The 17,456-nt window shown below is 34.0% G+C and overlaps 1 protein-coding gene and 1 long non-coding RNA gene across 3 annotated transcripts; one reads left to right on the forward strand and one right to left on the reverse strand.

Annotated features, from left to right (window-relative positions):
• Window positions 1–8,188: 8,188 nt before the first annotated feature.
• On the reverse strand, window positions 8,189–16,534 carry LOC130654019 (DNA ligase 1-like). 2 transcript variants are annotated; one of them, XM_057456524.1, is made up of 5 exons: window positions 16,315–16,534; window positions 11,126–11,335; window positions 10,401–10,941; window positions 9,827–10,266; window positions 8,189–9,562 (listed from the first exon to the last, which is right to left on the reverse strand). In XM_057456524.1, the coding sequence occupies exons 1-5, from the start codon at window positions 16,360–16,362 to the stop codon at window positions 9,065–9,067; spliced, it is 1,737 nt and encodes a 578-aa protein (XP_057312507.1). In that variant the 5' UTR covers window positions 16,363–16,534; the 3' UTR covers window positions 8,189–9,064. The 2 variants fall into 2 exon arrangements, with proteins under 2 accessions (XP_057312507.1, XP_057312506.1); XM_057456523.1 differs by lacking the exon at window positions 16,315–16,534 and adding an exon at window positions 11,521–11,754.
• LOC130654021 (uncharacterized) lies at window positions 10,912–11,333 on the forward strand. The gene is made up of 2 exons (XR_008984325.1): window positions 10,912–11,074; window positions 11,108–11,333. It is a non-coding gene; the product is annotated as an uncharacterized LOC130654021 (long non-coding RNA).
• Window positions 16,535–17,456: the final 922 nt, after the last annotated feature.

Genomic DNA, 17,456 nt, shown 5'->3' on the forward strand with positions numbered 1-17,456 from the left:
AAGAGAATTAGCATCCATTGGCGTAATTATCTATTGAATAGCCTCTGAAGAGTCTATTGTTATAACTAAATCACGGATTACATATTAACTCGATTTCAGGCCTATCAAAAGGAGTTAAGCCATTTTAAAATTCTTTTGCATTTTATCTGCTTTATTTTTTATATTAACTGGTGGATTAATACTATTAAAATGATTGATTAAAGGTATGGGAACTAGATTTAAAGTAGCTTGCAATATGTTTGTTTGTTTGTTTATATGTTGATTGTTTGGAAGATGATATAAAAGCACGCTATGTACAAAATAATGACCTATTTAAAGAAACCGCAAAAGAAAAATCAACTTCAAGATAGCTATACCGCACGCAAGGCAATCCCACTTTATGTATGAATGCTACCCACGAGAAAATATGAAATCAATTTCATATAAACCAACTTAGGTTCCAGTAAAACCTTCTTGTTGTTATTATGGCTCTCTACTACGACTATACACGATAGAAATAGAACTAAACACGAAAGAAATGTCGACATTGTTAAAGTTATTATCACATATGTGTAATAAATAGCTAGTCCTTTGCTTTTGTAAAAAATGTACCCGGAATGTATAATACACGATCCATTGCTCGAGCAGCGAATTATCGATTTTCTTGTTATAGTTTATCGAGTATTTAAATTTTAATGCAATGAAAGTTTGCGATGTGGAACTAAATTCTTTGCATAGCATTCTCCTAAAATAACTACCACACAGGCTTTCGTGTCGTTAATTATCCCGCACACATCGTTGCGGTTTGAACAAGCGGAAACACAAACTTTTTACAGAACTAATTTTTAATATACTTTTTTAGCAACTTAATTAAAGTAATATTAACACATGACTCGTCCAGGAAATTATATAATCAATCTTGATAAACGAAAAACATTTTATTATTTCGTTTCTGTAGTGAAGTGCATGCACTGTACATTACAATTTTATCTAGCTACTTGTGTTTTTCATCTGTTTTTGGACTTACATGGTTCCCCTCTCGATAATGGGATCAAATTGTAGACAGTAGTGATCTCATATAAAACAGAAAATGCTCTGTTGTGTATACTAAACTTAAAGGTTTGTGGGGTGTTATAAAAAGGCCATTCTCGTTCCCACAGCTCGTTCGAGGTTTATTTCTAAGAGCTTTGGGGACAAGAATGCAAAAAGGATTGACTTGTGGAATCAACTTTTTGTAGCTCTCGTTCTCTACCCACATGATTTTCAAAAAAGCTACATAGTTTTTACTGTGCATTTAAATGAATTGAACAACAAACTAAGATGCTTAGATTCTACAAGAAAAAGATTTTGTTGCGTTACCATGAACCCTGAAACAGAGTTTATTCTTTAAACCAAGTATTTTGTCAACTTTGATTCCAGGGTTTTTTTCTGAAAAGAATAAGGGTATAGACACATATCAGAAATTGAGAAAGAAACCGAGATTGAGTATTTTTTTGAGTTTTTTTAATATTCTCCTTAGCTTTTTTTTGGTTAGGGGTGGAGTGCAGTTTTGGGAGTGAGAGAGAATAGAGGAGGAAAGAATGCCAAAATTGCATCTCAACGGGAAGCATGACCCTCGCCCCCAGGTATTTTTGTATATGAGAGAAAATGACGAAAAATACGACGTCTTCTCTCATATCAAAAAGACAAAAAACCTGGGAACGAGGGTGCAGGAAACATTCAATCAACAGGAGCGCTCACACACTATATTTTTACGAAAACCATTAAAATTTGACATGAGGATGAGGCGCCTGATTTGTTCTAATTTATTGATTTTTTCCTCTCAATTTTCTCTTTAACATTTGTGTTTATATGAAAAATGGATATTTTTATTGCTAATGGAGTTTTGTAGTTGTGTTCAAGAAAAATCGGAACCAAGAATTGTTATCTTGAGAAAAACTTGCAAAAGAATTTTCACCCAGGATTGTTCTCATTTTATAGCACAATACTTTTAGCTTGAAGTTGTTCTTAGCTATGTTCTTAGGCTTGTGTTTAAAGTTGTTGTTAAAAAAAACCCCGTGTATTAGGACGATTATATGGGAGAAGGTGCAGTAAGAAATTGCATAGAAAAGGAATATTTATTTGCTAACGCTGGCATTTTTATATCGTCATTAAATTGCGCCAACTTTTCCTTGAATTAGTTTTTCGTCATTTAGTCAAACGCGGTACTGGCTTTCAACTAACTTTTCTACAAAGTAACTTTATACAAATAAACAAATAAATCCATAGCTGTGCACTCACTTTTGCGCTACAGTAAAGTAAAAGAAATGATTTGATCTGATTTTTAGGCGACATTGAAACAACATTGTTGCCAGGGAATTACTGCAACGTTATTCATATCGCCGTCCTGATGACAAAAAAAGATATAGTGCTAGAGACGGTCAAATGTAGCTCATTTTGCAGGGTTTTTGTATTCCCATACAAAAACTTTATTGATTCGATTTTCAAAATGCGTGACTAATTATAAAATACATTGTTTTTTTCACAAACAAGACTAAATATGGGTTTTAAAAATAACCATAAAAAACAATTTGATAGCTAGGATTGTTAATATTGGCGCACATTACTTACATGGCGTTCATACGCCACCTCCGCCTTCGTCAGCGCTCTTTTAGCGTCAAGCAGGTAGGACTGTGGAAGAGCTTGAAAAATTGATGAAGAAGTACTACATAGCCACCATCAATCATACCCAAAAGGTGCAAGATTTTTAACATACGCAAAAAAAAGAGAGCGAGGTTACGTTCTGCTTTGAATCTTTGGCCTCTAAGCACTTTACATAAGCATTATTGAAGCTGAGTAAGTCCAGCTTGCATTAAACCTCCTCAGACGTGCAAGACGGTAAATAATGATTTATGTAATTATCAAAACATGCGCGGTGAATAGACAAACGCGTGTTCAAATTCGGAAGCAAAAATACTGGTCGTTATTAGGAGATCGACAGGACTTAGGACGTACAGATTTAGGATAAAAAAAATAGGATATTAACTTTTGTTGTCAAATAAAATAGGCCTATAAAAAGCTGTGTTATTTATTTATTTATTTCTTATAGTCTGTTTGCTTTTGTTATAAGTTTGTTTAGGCATAACGGTGACACTGACATAACAAGAAATCAAAGTTTGCTTTTAAAACACTATGTTGTGCACCCCCGTCCCCAGGTTTTTTTGCCTTTTTGTTATGAGAGATCATATAAAAAAGGCAAAAAACCTGGAGATGAGGGTGACTATGCAGTGTACTCTTTGAGTTATTTTACACCGATGTAAAAAAATAAGAAATCTTGGGGACGAGGTTGTTGTTTGTGTTAGAGCGATCTTTTTGTTCAATAAAATACATTTTTAGCCAGCAAGTTAAGACCAACTTCTATCAAAACAATTTTATCTAAAATCCTTGACGTCGGCGGTCAATATGTGATTATTCTAAAGATGGAAACGCTTTCATAATTTTCATTTTATGTTGTACACGCTGCAAACGCGTTTGAAGTTAGCTTGTGTCAACTTTTAAACTGTCAAAATACGGTGCAACTAGAAACAATTTCTTATACCCGTGCCCAAATACTCAACACTGAATTTTACAGTTAAGAACAATTTTTCAACAAGCAACGACTGTTTTCATGAAACGTTTTTATTCTTGTAAACGTGACCACTGTTGAACAACACGACTCTACAATCTTCTTCTCGGCGCCTCTTATCTTTTTTGATATCTGGCCGCCGCCTCCGATATGTACAAGAGAAAAAAAAAACCTGGGAGCAAGGTTGGCAAGTCTTTTTTTAGTTTTTGTCATCAAAATTCACAAAAGGATTTGAAAATTGAAAAGATGTAATAAAAATACTAGACCTAAAGTTTCGTGTAGACGGTAGAAAAACCATTCTTATAAACTCCAACTGTGTGCCACACATCGATCTCAAATTTTAGCAAACATTTAGCTCGTGTTTCTGCTTCCTAACACAACGTCTGTGGACCAAAGTATCGTACGGAGTCTTAAAGTGCATTACAGAGGAAGAGTTGTGCATTTGTGCAACAAGCCTTTGCCAAACATTTCAATTTAAAAGAAATAAAAATACTGGTCTTGGGAGGTTTTAACTGAAGAACCATAGTCAATCTGCTTAGGAAATCTGGAATCTCTTCTACTGTGCAAGAATTTTGGATGATTTAAGAGAGGCTGATCCATCATTGGTACCAAACGACGTCACTGCTAATATATGACACTGCAGTCTTGTTCACAATATTATTGGACAAAAATCGCACCCACTAGACACTTGTTCAAAAGTAATTGAGCCCCCCTTTAAAAAATCAGTAATAGAAACTCGATATTATTCGTTAATTTAACGTCATATACTTTAAGGGCAGAATTTTTCGCTAATAGAACTTTCGCGTTTTTTTTTGTCATTTATTGCGTAAACTTATGCCTTTGGAATTACAAATCAACAAAACGCGAAAGTGTTTTCTACGCAAAATCTTGGATATTTTTCAAGATGCGGAACTATTTCCACCCCCAGACAATCTAAAAACGGAGAAATTTTAATGTTAGTGATATTTCTTTTTCAGATCTTTTTTTGGCTAGGAAGGGGAATGTTTTTTTGATAAGGGTATCATGTGTTCTAATCAATTATTAATCGATCAATATATACATATGCTCTGTATTTGTGCTACAATTTTACGGGAAAAATGTTGTTTCAAAATACCTGATCAAAAATTGCCATCGCATTTGTTCAATCGGACGACAACAGAAAGCGAGTATTCGAAAATTTACAAAGGGGGGCTGGAAGTTGTGATATACTATAACTTTTTTCTGCATTGCTTCGATGTTACATTGCTTATTTTGAAAATATATCTTACATAAAATATGGCGTTTCTATATTTCTATATGTAATCTCCTGTATTTTTGAGTGCAATATTTCGGAATTTGAAGTATGTTTAAGCCAATCTAGGGGACCAAAAGTTAAAAAATTTTCTTAGCCCGTCGACCCCAATCATGGTCGGGCCTCCTTCGATACTCAATAATTTAGCTCCCCCACTTTCAAAATTTCTCCGCCGGGCAAAATTCGCAAAATAATTTTTCGCAGAATTTCGCGATTTTTTAAATTCGCGAAAGCTTCTGCCCCCAAAGTACAACGATATCCATATGCTGCATCAGCGTTTTTTCTCTACAAGTTTTGTTTGCAAAATATCTATGGTTCTTTTTCTTTACAACGGGCTATGTATGTTCCAGGTTAGGCACTACAAGTCCAACTTCAGTTAGATAAAAATAGTGATGAAACAGATGAAGTTACTATTATGTATTGATTTAAAAAATAGATATTGTGTTTAAAATTCTAATTTTTATTTAGATTCCCGTCTAAAACCACTAGAATTTAAAAGCCCACAATGGAGCTATATATGTGAGAACCAAAAACACAATGGATGACATCACAACATCACAATCAGCTTTTTTAGAAACAGTGCACCGATGGTCTTAGCAGTCACTCGTAGGGAACCAGTGTCTTTAAAATAATAACAGAGTATAGCTAGGTAGGTAGAGGATACGTAACACAAAGTAACGTTATTTGGACAGCGTGGTTTAGCGTGCTAGCTCAGTAACAAGTTCCAAAAACATTCTTTACATCCTGAATTTTCTTTTCAAAATAATATCTAGGACACCGGCTCCTATCAAATTTTGGCACTAATCAACCGTCTACCCTTTTCTATTGTTTGGGTTTTTATAAAGAAACCTTCGCTGAGCATATTTCTATTTTCTCACGATGTTACACTATCTTGCATATAAATAAGAAGCAGCAGCCATTTTGAATTTATGTATTCCATTAAGAGTTTAAATTATTGCATAAAGTTTGAAATGCGCCATTTTGAACCTTCTCCCCGCGTTTTTGGTTATAAAAATTTCAACCTGGCGAAGATAGCTGAGCAGAAATTTACTATGTCATCTTAACGCATGTAGTACGGTGCTGGAAATTGATCTGAACCCGGCCTGATTTCGCATGTAAAAGGAACTTTAAAATCTAATATTATTTAGTTATATCGAAAACCTTGATCGCAATTATTTTTGCTTATGTTAACACGACCAGTTCTCCTGGTTTTCTGGACCTTTGCAGGTCGTCGCTTTAAAGCAGAGCTTTCACAGCCCACCGCCTGCGGAGCATTTGTATTAAACAATGCTATTTAGCAATTTCAAAAAATTTCAAAAACGGTCATTTTCCAAAACATTATGGACAACATTGTAATTGATTGAGTGGGTGTATCTTCTATTTGTCTTTGAACCTGCGTGCTAAACAACCATATTTTATGCCTGAGCGGCAAAATTGAGCTATGGACGTTGTTTCTGAATAATGTGCTCTGTCAGATAGAGGATCTTTCTTGTCAGAGAACAATTTTTTAGAAGCAAAGAAGTATATTTTTTGAGTTAACGCAAGTTAATGTAAATGTTCTTAACCTGAAAATACAAAACAGGCAAAATTTTCTGCTAAATAGAATAGAGAAGTACTAACCAACCCCATTGATTTTAGAGAATGATTGAGAAAAAACGGAAAGCCGGAAGAATAAGGTGGAAGCAGAATAATGCCGATTGAAAAAGTTTTTTTGTAACCAATTTCTAATCACGCTTTCTGATTGGTTGCTCACAATTGTTTTTTCCTCATGTGATCAATATCAGGTAACAATTCTCTTTCTTTGATGTTTTAGGCGAATGGTTGCACTCACCCAAACATACATAATTCACCCAGACTCTTTTTACAAGGGAAAGATATGGCCACGCTTATAACGTTTCTAAGTGCTTAAATATGGGGTTTCATATCTTGTAACTAGCAGAGCTTGTAGGGACAAATTTTGAAACCTTTCCACCACAGAGCCAGGAAAAGCATGGTGCTGTACAGAGAATTAGTTACTTATGCAGACCTCTCAAAACACGTATATCAACATATAGGAGGTGCTTAAGCGTGTAACCATTATAGTGACTAGCTGTACCTTGAACTCATGCGATATAAATGGTTTTACAATAATTTAAAGGAAGAATACTTAGTACTGACAAAGAGTGTATATTATCAAGAGGTTCAGGACGTCAATCCGATTATTAGTTGCCTCAACTTGTAGCTACATCCATATCTTGTAGTCTTTTCGACAAATTCGTTTGCGTCCACTTAGCTTTCGTATAGAAAAACTCAATTTTGATATCCTGGAAAAAAGCTTTGTTTTTCGTCGTTCCCATAGCATTAAAATATGCTTCAAGATATATCACTTACATCCGTCAAAATATTAAATTTTACTTTATTTAAGTGAAAAAAAAAGAAAATGCAATTTTAGTACATGTTTCTTGACATTTTACCACATTTTTTAAATTCCCGATGAAAAAAAATTAAAGGCTCTCGCTAAAATCATAAAAACAAAGGAACATTGAAAGTGTACCTAACATTTGTACGTATTTTGCGAAAATGAATACTTACAAAATTTAATGCTTTTCGACCCACGATATTATCTACCCGCAAAAATTGGTACCATCAGAAAGTAAAAGAAACGGTAGATTTACAAATAGTTGTAATAAGTAATTCAGGTGTAGAGGATTGTTGATTAATGATTGATTTTAAATCAATCATTTATTCTCATCATATTATTCCTCAATCTCTCATATCTCATTTATCTTTTCGTGAACATGACACAAATTTCATTTGGAAACATCTTGAAAACGAGCTTTAAATATGTGCATTCCTTGCTATGAATTTTTGGTCTATGCTCGCCAAATTTGCAAGTTTTTGAAGAATTTACATAAAGATTCAGAAGATAAAGATAACTCTAAGGACCTCCACTTTTTATAAGTTGCTACTCATTCTGTCTTCGCTAGAAACAAGTCGGTTATAAAAAAGTCGGTAAGAATTATCGCTTAATATCGCTTGTATAAAACTTGATCACTTTTTAAAATAAAAATAGAACCACGGGTACTTAGACCGTCATTACTTAGTCATAGCTAAAACAGGCGTGGCTTGGTGAAAAAGTTGTTAGAGCATCACCTAGCTAGATGTTTTTTTTACTATCAAAACAAAGACTAAAAACTTGTAGCTTGATGTAGCTGGCCTAGATAGCTGTGTCAATGTTTTACGGTATTCTGTGCCAACACTGTTTAGTTAATCGTTATCCCTATATATAGGTTGGCGGTACTTTCGGTTGAAGTGTGAAAGAATAAATAGTTAAGTAAATAGAATGTTAAGACAAAAATAAAATATTATTTTACAATATATCCAACAGAATTTGTTGGGTGTTATTATCTTTACTTAAAAAGAAAAAAGTATATAACAGATAATAAGATATAAATATCAAAATTGAAAAGTAAAGCATGTCGTAAAAAAGTAATGAATGTTATACCCACCAAAGAGAAAGAAAAATCATGAAAAACGTAGTAAGAGCGTTGTGGAAAAGAGCTTTATGGAAAACAACCAAATTATTTAAATTTTGTGTTGCACAAACACAGAAGTGTCGTATCGCTCGGAATATATTGTAAAGAACGGAAAGTAAAACATTAGACCTCAAAAAATATCTTTTGTTTACAATAGGGGTGCAACAATTTAAAGAAAAACAAACAAGTTCAAAAAAAAAAAAAAGGCGATATCTGTTAAAACGAGTCTGAAAAAGACGATAAATTCAATATGGCAGTCTTCGAAAATAAAACCCATCCAAAATTATTTTACTAATAAAAGTTATAAAAATTTAAAAATTTAATAAAATAATAAAGTACAGGAATACTCAACACACGTATCTGCAATGTTCCTGTTGATAACCGTATCCCTGTCGTGCTTCACAACAAACACCAAAAATTTGTCTTTCTTTCTTTTAAACCCCTGCAAACACGTGTGCAATTATTCCCAGGAAGTAAACGCTTTTAAAACGCTATGTGTACAATAAATCCCGCTAGAAAAAAATTATTTTTAAAATGTTGATACATATTTTCCCTTGGCACTTTCGCAGCGAGCGACAACAACACGCAGACGATTCAAAGAAAACACACACCAACTTTATGAACATAAATACACAACGCGTCATGACCGTTTCCACTAGATACACTGGGAATTTATTAGACCATTTGAGATTGGTTTTTCTCCGCGATATTTATTTCATAGTCGGTGACAAACTCAAAACTTCCAAATCGGGATATGCTTGACCGGTTTGAGGTCATGCTCACTAAACTATCAAGACTTCTCGAGCGGTTTCTCATGACTTGAATGTCTCCGGTGGAGGGATCGATAAATACGTATTTCCCATAATCCAATGTGTTATGGTCTTCCTCCTCCACAACAACTTGCGTAACCGGAGATTTTGCCCGTGGATCTAAAACAGATTTAGCAAGTGGACTGACTACCTTAGGGGCACTGTTCTTATTTTCAGGTGTATGTTCAGGAATTTTCTCGATTATGTAACTTTTGTGTATAGATGATGGAGAATCTGGTTTTTGTTGAGGGTCTCTTGCATCTTTGGCCTTTTCTAGGATAGTTACAGATTCGGTTGCAGGAGCAAGCAGAGTTGTGGAAGTGGGTTGTGTTGCTTTGTCAGCGTTTTCCAAATTACCGTCCGTCTAAAGAAAAGAGCACACAACTGTAAGATAATAATATAACTTTAATCCTATAACTGCAACTAAAAACAGGTACTCCACCATAGACCCTTTTCTTTATCACTGATCTTATCACAGATTGTAAACAAGTGATAACTACATATACGGGAGAGAACATACATTACAAAAATCAATGAATTAAATAAACAAACAAGCAAGTATCATTTCAGTGTATGGCTGCATGAACTGTTAGGCCGGTTATGAAAACAAATGTTTGCGGTAACATACCGAAGGGTTAGTTTCGTTATCTAGTTTTGTAAATATATCATCATCTAACTCCTCCATGCGATCGTCTTTGGAAGTGGGGACAATAGCAGACTCGTCGTCCATCACAACCGGTGCAGCGGGAGACGGGGCTCGATTAGCCAAATGCGAGTCTACTAACTCAAGAATCTCATTCACTTCGTCTTCTACATCGGTCAGGATTTTGACAGCTTTTTTTAGCTGCTTCATGTTTCGTCTATATTTACCTGGTGCTGAAAATTTCGAAGTGATTCCTAACTGCTGGCCTTCGACCATTTGGCCTTTAACGTACTCTATCACGTCCACCTTACTCGCTTCCGCCAAACATTGTTCCAATGGAGGCCTAACGTTTTTGATTGTTTCAGTCAGATCCAAACCTGTGGCTCTGATGCTTTGCAAGTTAACATTAACGTCGCATATGTCCACTAAACAAAATCAGAAATAGGCTTTCAGTACTCTACCTCACCCAACAGTTTTCATAAAAGAAGCATGGCTGGGGTTTATCAGTGTGTGACACAGAGAATTGTATTCAAATAAGCTAATTCCAAAAATAATCTACCTTGAGATTTACTAGCTGTCCTATTTAAGCCGGAACGTTTTTTTTCTTGAACCTGAAGCTCGTTATAGAGTTGCCAGCATTTGGCAAAATCGGGAGAAATTCTATCCGGCTCAACCGAATTCTCAAATTCGAGTACAGCCCGCTTAAACTCTTGGTTGGCCTCCACGAAAGGTGCATAAAGCTGAGCACTTTTGTCGAATATCTCATCCGCATATTTGATCAATAAACTTTCAGGTTTTATTGCTTCGACGGCATGTATATGTTCGAACTTTTTGGGTTCAATTTCGGAAGTACTATCCCCTTCTGGATCTGCGTCGCTACTGGAAGACTGGTGACGAGGTGGTTCTACATTCCTTTTCACATCCACGCCGCCATCTTCTATCTCATTCTCACCAAGATCTTCACCATGGTCCTCAATCACATCAGAAACTTCCTCATCGTCAATATCGTCGCGCTTTTCTGAGTCCAGATCGTGATCAGACGCCCTTTCTTTCAACGTAAGAACAGGTGATGGTTCAACGCCTCCCTGTGTGTTTGGCTCCTAAGGTAGACGCCAAAACAGAGACGTGAGGACTTTACCAGATCTTTTACACAATCGATTTCAACTTTCACACACAATGGCAGTTAGTTTATCGTGTACATTTTGAGATTTTTTGTTTCGCATTTTTATTGTAGTTCAGTTCATGCAGCCTTTAGAGACACAATAGATGAGTAACAATACATACCTGCGTTTTGTCTTCTTTTACAGCTTCTTTTTCTTTTTCATCTGTTCTTTCTTGACTTTCCGATTCACCTTCTTCTTTTATTTCAACCAAGTCGCCATTCTTCGCTTTCTTGTTTTTCTTCTCTTTCTTTTTCTTTTCTTTCTTTTGTTTTGGTTTAGCTACGGGCCGTTGATCAAGATCCTCATCTGCAGCGGCTATTTCTTTTGAAGCCTGTCAATAAAAACATCCAAACTGTTTTGTACCGTTATTGAAACAGAAAAAGTTTTCTATATCAAACTCTACTCTTGTACCAAAAATGAAAGTTTGGCTTAAAGGCATGTACTAATATTTTAGCATAAACTTTTGTAAACTTATTTAAAGGCATTGTAATAATAGAAGTTATTTTAAAAACTTACAACAGACAGCGGGACGGAAACTTTAAAAATACCATATGCTAACACACTTATCAAGTTAATGAATGCAATGCATTCATGTACAAAAGTTTTCTCATGTTTGTACATATCACCAAGAAACTTCGAAAGACTTTTCATTTCGTTAATACTTTACAACCGGCTTTCATAAAATAATATTCTCCAGCCTCAACATGCACGCGTAAGATTAAAACGTTTGCTGCTTGAGTAAACAACACAGTTCGAAGTCCGTCGAGTTTTTTTTAACGACATAAACAAAACAAAGAAACATCACACTTCGAATACACATTTGTTACGTTTTGTGAATTTAAACTTTTTAATATTGATTGACGTATCTTCTCAAATGTCTCCTTAAGGTATAAAAACAAAGCTATATACAAACAAGGAGAAATATAATTACAGTGTTAAAAAAATACAGTATACGATTGGTACTTCAACTAACACAATTCTTTTTTTAACTGTCTACGCTTTTAAACCATTAATTCAGCATCCTTAAAATAGCATAAAATACCAAAAATGAACATAACATGCAGCAATAAAAAAAACAGTGGCTTAACCTATTGTTTCCAGAATATCTTGAAAATATTTACACTTTACGCTTCTAGTACGCAGGTCCTAAATAAATTGGAAATAAAACAGCAAGTTCTTCTTTGTCTTAAGCACCTGAGAGTATCGCATTTTTCTTTCAAAATTATGAAAGTTCTATAAAGAAAAGTTCTACATGCTCAACCCAATGGTTCATTTTTTCTGTTTTTGCCTAAAAAATAACCTAATCATTCATCATCGTCATCATTCTTAACGTCCGTTTTCCATTCTGGCATGGGGGGGGGGGGGGGGGGGGGTATTCACAACCTTCCAATCTGATCGAGACTATGTTAGCTCTAAACCCAAATTCCCCTGCAACAAGTCCCTACACTTTCTTAACCAATTATTTTATTTGTCACAACCAACTAAATCTCCTTATCTGGATACATCACAAATGCTACAAATATCTAGCTCACCCTTGGCTCACCTAAACTCTTTGTTAGACTGACTGGCATCGCAAATCCACCTAACCATCCTTGTATCATTTACTTTTAAATGGTCAAGATCTTCCTGCTTCACTACCTCCCTCCATGTCTCAATTCCATTTGACATAACACTTCTTACAGGCCCCATTTAACCTACTTTTTACTACCTTTTACTCCAATCCCTAAACTTTTAAATAAAACTTCTTCTAACATCCCCTTCCCTACCTAAAATATCACAACATAGAACAGAAGTTCTCAATATCTAACTTTATGGACAACACTTGTAAGACTTAAAAACAATAACAAAGGACTAAGTGCAGAACCCTTATGTGCACAGACATTTACACAACATTTCACATTGAGTGAATCATCAATCCTGATAAGACTTCCAGCATTGTCGTACATGGACTACTATCTTAGGAACCAGCCTTGTCATTGAAATAATTGACTACTATACTCAACTGCAAGAATACTATCTTCGTAACATGATTGCCAAAATACTTGTAATACGTTTAAATCTGGTATATTCAGATGCCCTTACCAAATCTGCAACAACATATGACACTCCTGCAGCCTTGCCAATCTTCATTTTCCCAGCACCCTTTATCACACATTCTCATTATGCTCATCCCAATGAAACTCATGTAAGAACCTCTGATAATAACTCAAGCCAGTTTCTCCCTCCTTCTCTGTGCTAGCCAAGACACTTGCTCTCATCTACAAAATCTTGAAAGCCTTTTTAATTTGCCTTGCTAATCTGACTTCCTTCAAAGTATCCTCTTTCCTTTTATACACTAGTCAACCTCATTCTTAGTCTGTTCTTGACTTTCAGTTGGACTTAAACTTAGGTCCCATACTTTATAATGCCGCAAAGACCCCAAAAAAATAGACCTACTCTAATTTAATTTATACAGATAATGCAAGTGACTTTTTTAAATTTCTTTTGGAATTTGACTTACCACATATAGCTGTACTAGAATGGCCTATATAAAATATCCATTTAAAAAACCACCTATTATTCCAACTGCTACACCAATTCAACCAATTTCCGGGTCTCGAATAGGTATAGTCACTTATAGTAAGTCAGTTATAAATCAATAAATAGCAACTCAATCACATTTTTAAACTTTATAACAATTACTATAGGGTGATGATCTGAACAAAAAAGATTTTAATTTTGTCAATGTATTAGCTGAAGATTGTAGGCAGGGGCTGATCCAGAAATTTATTTTGGATGTCTATAGCGCTGCAGATAAAAAACCTTTAGGGCAAAAAATAAGCCTTTAGCATATGGTTTTCTTTTTTAGTAAAAATCTTCTCTATGATTGAAGATATAAAAATATATAATATGAGATATAAAATATTCAGAAAATAAGAAAAAAATGCAATTCTGAAGCATTTTAAATTGTGTTTCTAAGTTGGGCACCCAAATTAAATGTCCCCAAAATCGGTATACCGATATCCAAATTGACTTGGATCAGCCCCTGATAGGTAAAACAACTTTAAAAAAGAGATGCATGTTTGCTGCAAATTTCATGTAATAATGGTTTTTAAAAAAGATACTGTTAAATGTTATCTGGACAAGAGAATGATTCTAAATAGGTGTATAAGAAGTTTAGTCCAAAAAACGCAAGGCTGGAACATATATGTTTTAGTGAACTGAACATTTACATTTTGGTAAATCATAATTTATATTCTTATTATCGTTTGAATTTTTAGCTTCTTAATTTTAGCATCTTTTTCTTTCTGTAATTCAAAATTCTTCCTCTATGTCATATTTTTGGGAGATTTTTTATATAAATTTATGAATATATATCTTAAAACTTACACAATAATATTGTGCATTTCTTTATTATCATTTCCAAATCATGGGGAAGAAGTCAATGTTACTTATCAATTAAAGTAAGTTTGATTTCATTAGATAAATTCTCAACAACATTAATTTTTAACCAACCAGTTTTGATTAATGGATTTGTAAATAAACTCTTATTTTTACTACCTTTTACACACCTATACCTTTCATGCTACTGAACTACCTAAATTATGTCCTTTGCAGATTTGTATAAAAAATAAAAGGGCTCAAAAATTAAAAGAAATACAAAGGTATTTAACCATCAGGCAAAACAAAAAACTAACTCTTAAATTCTACAAGATTTTTCTGCCAAAGTAACTTTCCACAAAAGAACTGTTACAAACACATTCCAGGATTTGCTTACATATTTACATTGATATTTTTATCATCGTGATTTTAAAATTGAAATATATAATACATTTCCACATGATCAATGTATCATTTGTTATGATATTTAAACCTATAGTTTAATATTCAGGCGTTCGGGTAATCCTAATAAGTCAAAGGTATATACATAATAGTTGAAAATTTTAGCAGTTGTTGTACTTAATCAATAAAAACGAATTAAACTCATAGATTAATAACCTTTGACAAAAGCTTATGAATATTTTTTTCTACATTTTCCTAACAGAAGATATTTCATTGATTTACTTTATATATATACTTTGTATTATTATAAGTTAATCCATTTAATAAAAAAGTTTGGAATTCTTAGTTCTGCTTTGTAACATCAAATATAGTTTAAATTAAAATGCAAAATAAGCAATGATTAGTGTCAAGCAAAAAGGAAGTGTTGTTGCTAGGTTGGTCCAGTTATAATGTTATTTTTACGTAAATGTGCTCACCCTGATAGACTGATACAGACATAGAAAATTTATAAAGAGTATTAGGCAAAGAAAAAAAATTAAAACATTGTTTAAGTTATAGTTCCATGTAAACAGAGTAAAAAATGTTATATAAACAAAAAACTATACAAATTTCACATTTTTATCTTTTATTGTAAAAACATACTAATCACTGAACATCTATGGAGGAGTGCACAATCAAAACAAGTTATGATTTAAGCTTCTTGCTACTGAATGTGACTTGAGGTGATAAAAAAAATTACATTTTTTTAAACAATATAGCTAAATCCCTTAAAGAAAACTGTGAAGAATTAATCCCTTTTTGTTTGATGGCAACAGGGCAATTAGTAAACACCCATTACGAAGCAATTATATTTAATTGGGTTATATCATAAAAAACATTTTTAACATTTAGTCAGAGCTAGACATATAACAGTAACTTTTTTGGTGCTACAATGTTGAAATGAACAAGTAATAATTTAACCAAAAAGGCACTCTAGTTGTGTATTAAAAAATTAAAAATTTGTTTTTGCTGAAAGTTAAAAAACTGGAGTAACGTGGGATGCCTAGATTCAATATGATAATTTCAGAAATTCTAACAAGCTGTTTCCTTTTTTAAAAATATATTTTTATTTATAGTTAGCTATAGGAAAGCAGTGTCTTCATGTGATTTAGGCAGATGGACAAACTTAACAGATCGCTACCACACATAGGTGTATCAAAGTGGCAGCTAGCTAGCTGTTATAAAATCTACTTTTTTGTATCGTTCTGTTTTTCTAAGTAATTTCTTTCTGTTACTGGCTTCCTGACTACTAGCAATAAAATTTAGGCTTCAAAGTGCAAGTGTAACATCGTCAAGTAAACATGTTTTTGAAAAAATATCGCCTAAATACTACAAAATCAAAAACGTCAATTGTTCTTTTTCCTGTAATTCGGCTAGTATTCTGCTCAAAAGTCTGTATCCCAATCATTTCTTAGCTAGCAAGTTACCAAACAAAATCCCTAGCTAGGCAACTGGCTGGCTAGTTAAAATAGACTTTAGATTAAGTCATATTAAAATATTTAGCTTTACCTCGCCACCGCACATCGTACCAAAGGTAGTTCGAAGAGAATTCCCCATTTCTTATGTTCTTATCATCAAACAACAAAGCTAACCATTCCTTTACTTGACTGCATTTGTCAATGAATTAACAGTTACTCTTCTGTGTTGAAGTCGTGAAGTTCAAACTTTGGACCAACCTCCTTTCTCCTTAGCGCATACTTTGTTTACACACAACACTTCATGACCAGCCACGACCTTTATGCCACCAAGTTAGCAAATAAACCAAAATAATTTGCGGTTGCGGTGTGACAATCTTCACGGAAGTCCTTGAAATATAAAGAGCACTTCTCTTCGGTTTTTAGTTACTGGGACGACTATAAGGTTAGTTAATGGGAAAATCTGATCAAATCACAGAATTACGAAATAAATGATCTCGGCTCTACAGCTCGCAGTTTACAAAACGCAGTCCCTCAAAGAAGAATGGAACAAAGTGAAATCTAAGTTCCAAACACGATTTTTTAACAGATCATCAGGATGGACTAAAAGTTCCTAGGGTGAGGTTGACAACAAACTATTTTTAGAATTTGCTTTTGAATGTAATGATTGTGGAGATATCAGCACAATTTGTGACTTTTGGTTTCTTAATGGCGTTATGCCACAGTGACACAAGGCGATCAAATTTACGTTAATAACTATCGACTAAAAATGTAACCGATGTCGCCATTATAGCTTTTTGTTGCTTACAACATTTTTTTATTACTCGCAACATTAGTTTTGGTAAAACGGTAAAAATTCTTCACGTCGTCACTCTTTCTTCCGCAACAATTCTGAGTCAACATTTTTGTATTCAGCCAATCAGAAAATAAATTATTATAGCGACATCTTTCTTTGTTGTAATGGAATGTTACCTGTTGCATATATAAACGTGGTGGCGACACAATGTTTTGGACGATTGTAACTGTAAGTAATTGAATTTGTTACAATCGCCAAAAAATTGCCTTGTATCCAAACCTCGTCCTCAGGACCTGTTAGGCTTTATATATTTGGACAGCCATAACGAGGTTGCCTCGTGTCTCCGTGTCTTCAGCGTGATAAACATAAAAAACCCTGGAACGAGCTGGAAATCACCGTATTATCAGCGAAGAAATGTTTGACTTGTAAATGCGATTTTT

Source organism: Hydractinia symbiolongicarpus, chromosome 8 (genome assembly GCF_029227915.1).
Source record: "Hydractinia symbiolongicarpus strain clone_291-10 chromosome 8, HSymV2.1, whole genome shotgun sequence".
Taxonomy (NCBI): domain Eukaryota; kingdom Metazoa; phylum Cnidaria; class Hydrozoa; order Anthoathecata; family Hydractiniidae; genus Hydractinia; species Hydractinia symbiolongicarpus.

Coding starts and splice junctions, on each gene's coding strand:
- LOC130654019 (XM_057456523.1), bottom strand. CDS start 11,655: ATGAAAAGTCTTTCGAAGTTTCTTGGTGATATGTACAAACATGAGAAA. Junction 10,942..11,125: donor TAAAAGAAGACAAAACGCAG/GTATGTATTGTT, acceptor CGTCTACCTTAG/GAGCCAAACACACAGGGAGG. Junction 9,563..9,826: donor ATAACGAAACTAACCCTTCG/GTATGTTACCGC, acceptor TCTTTTCTTTAG/ACGGACGGTAATTTGGAAAA.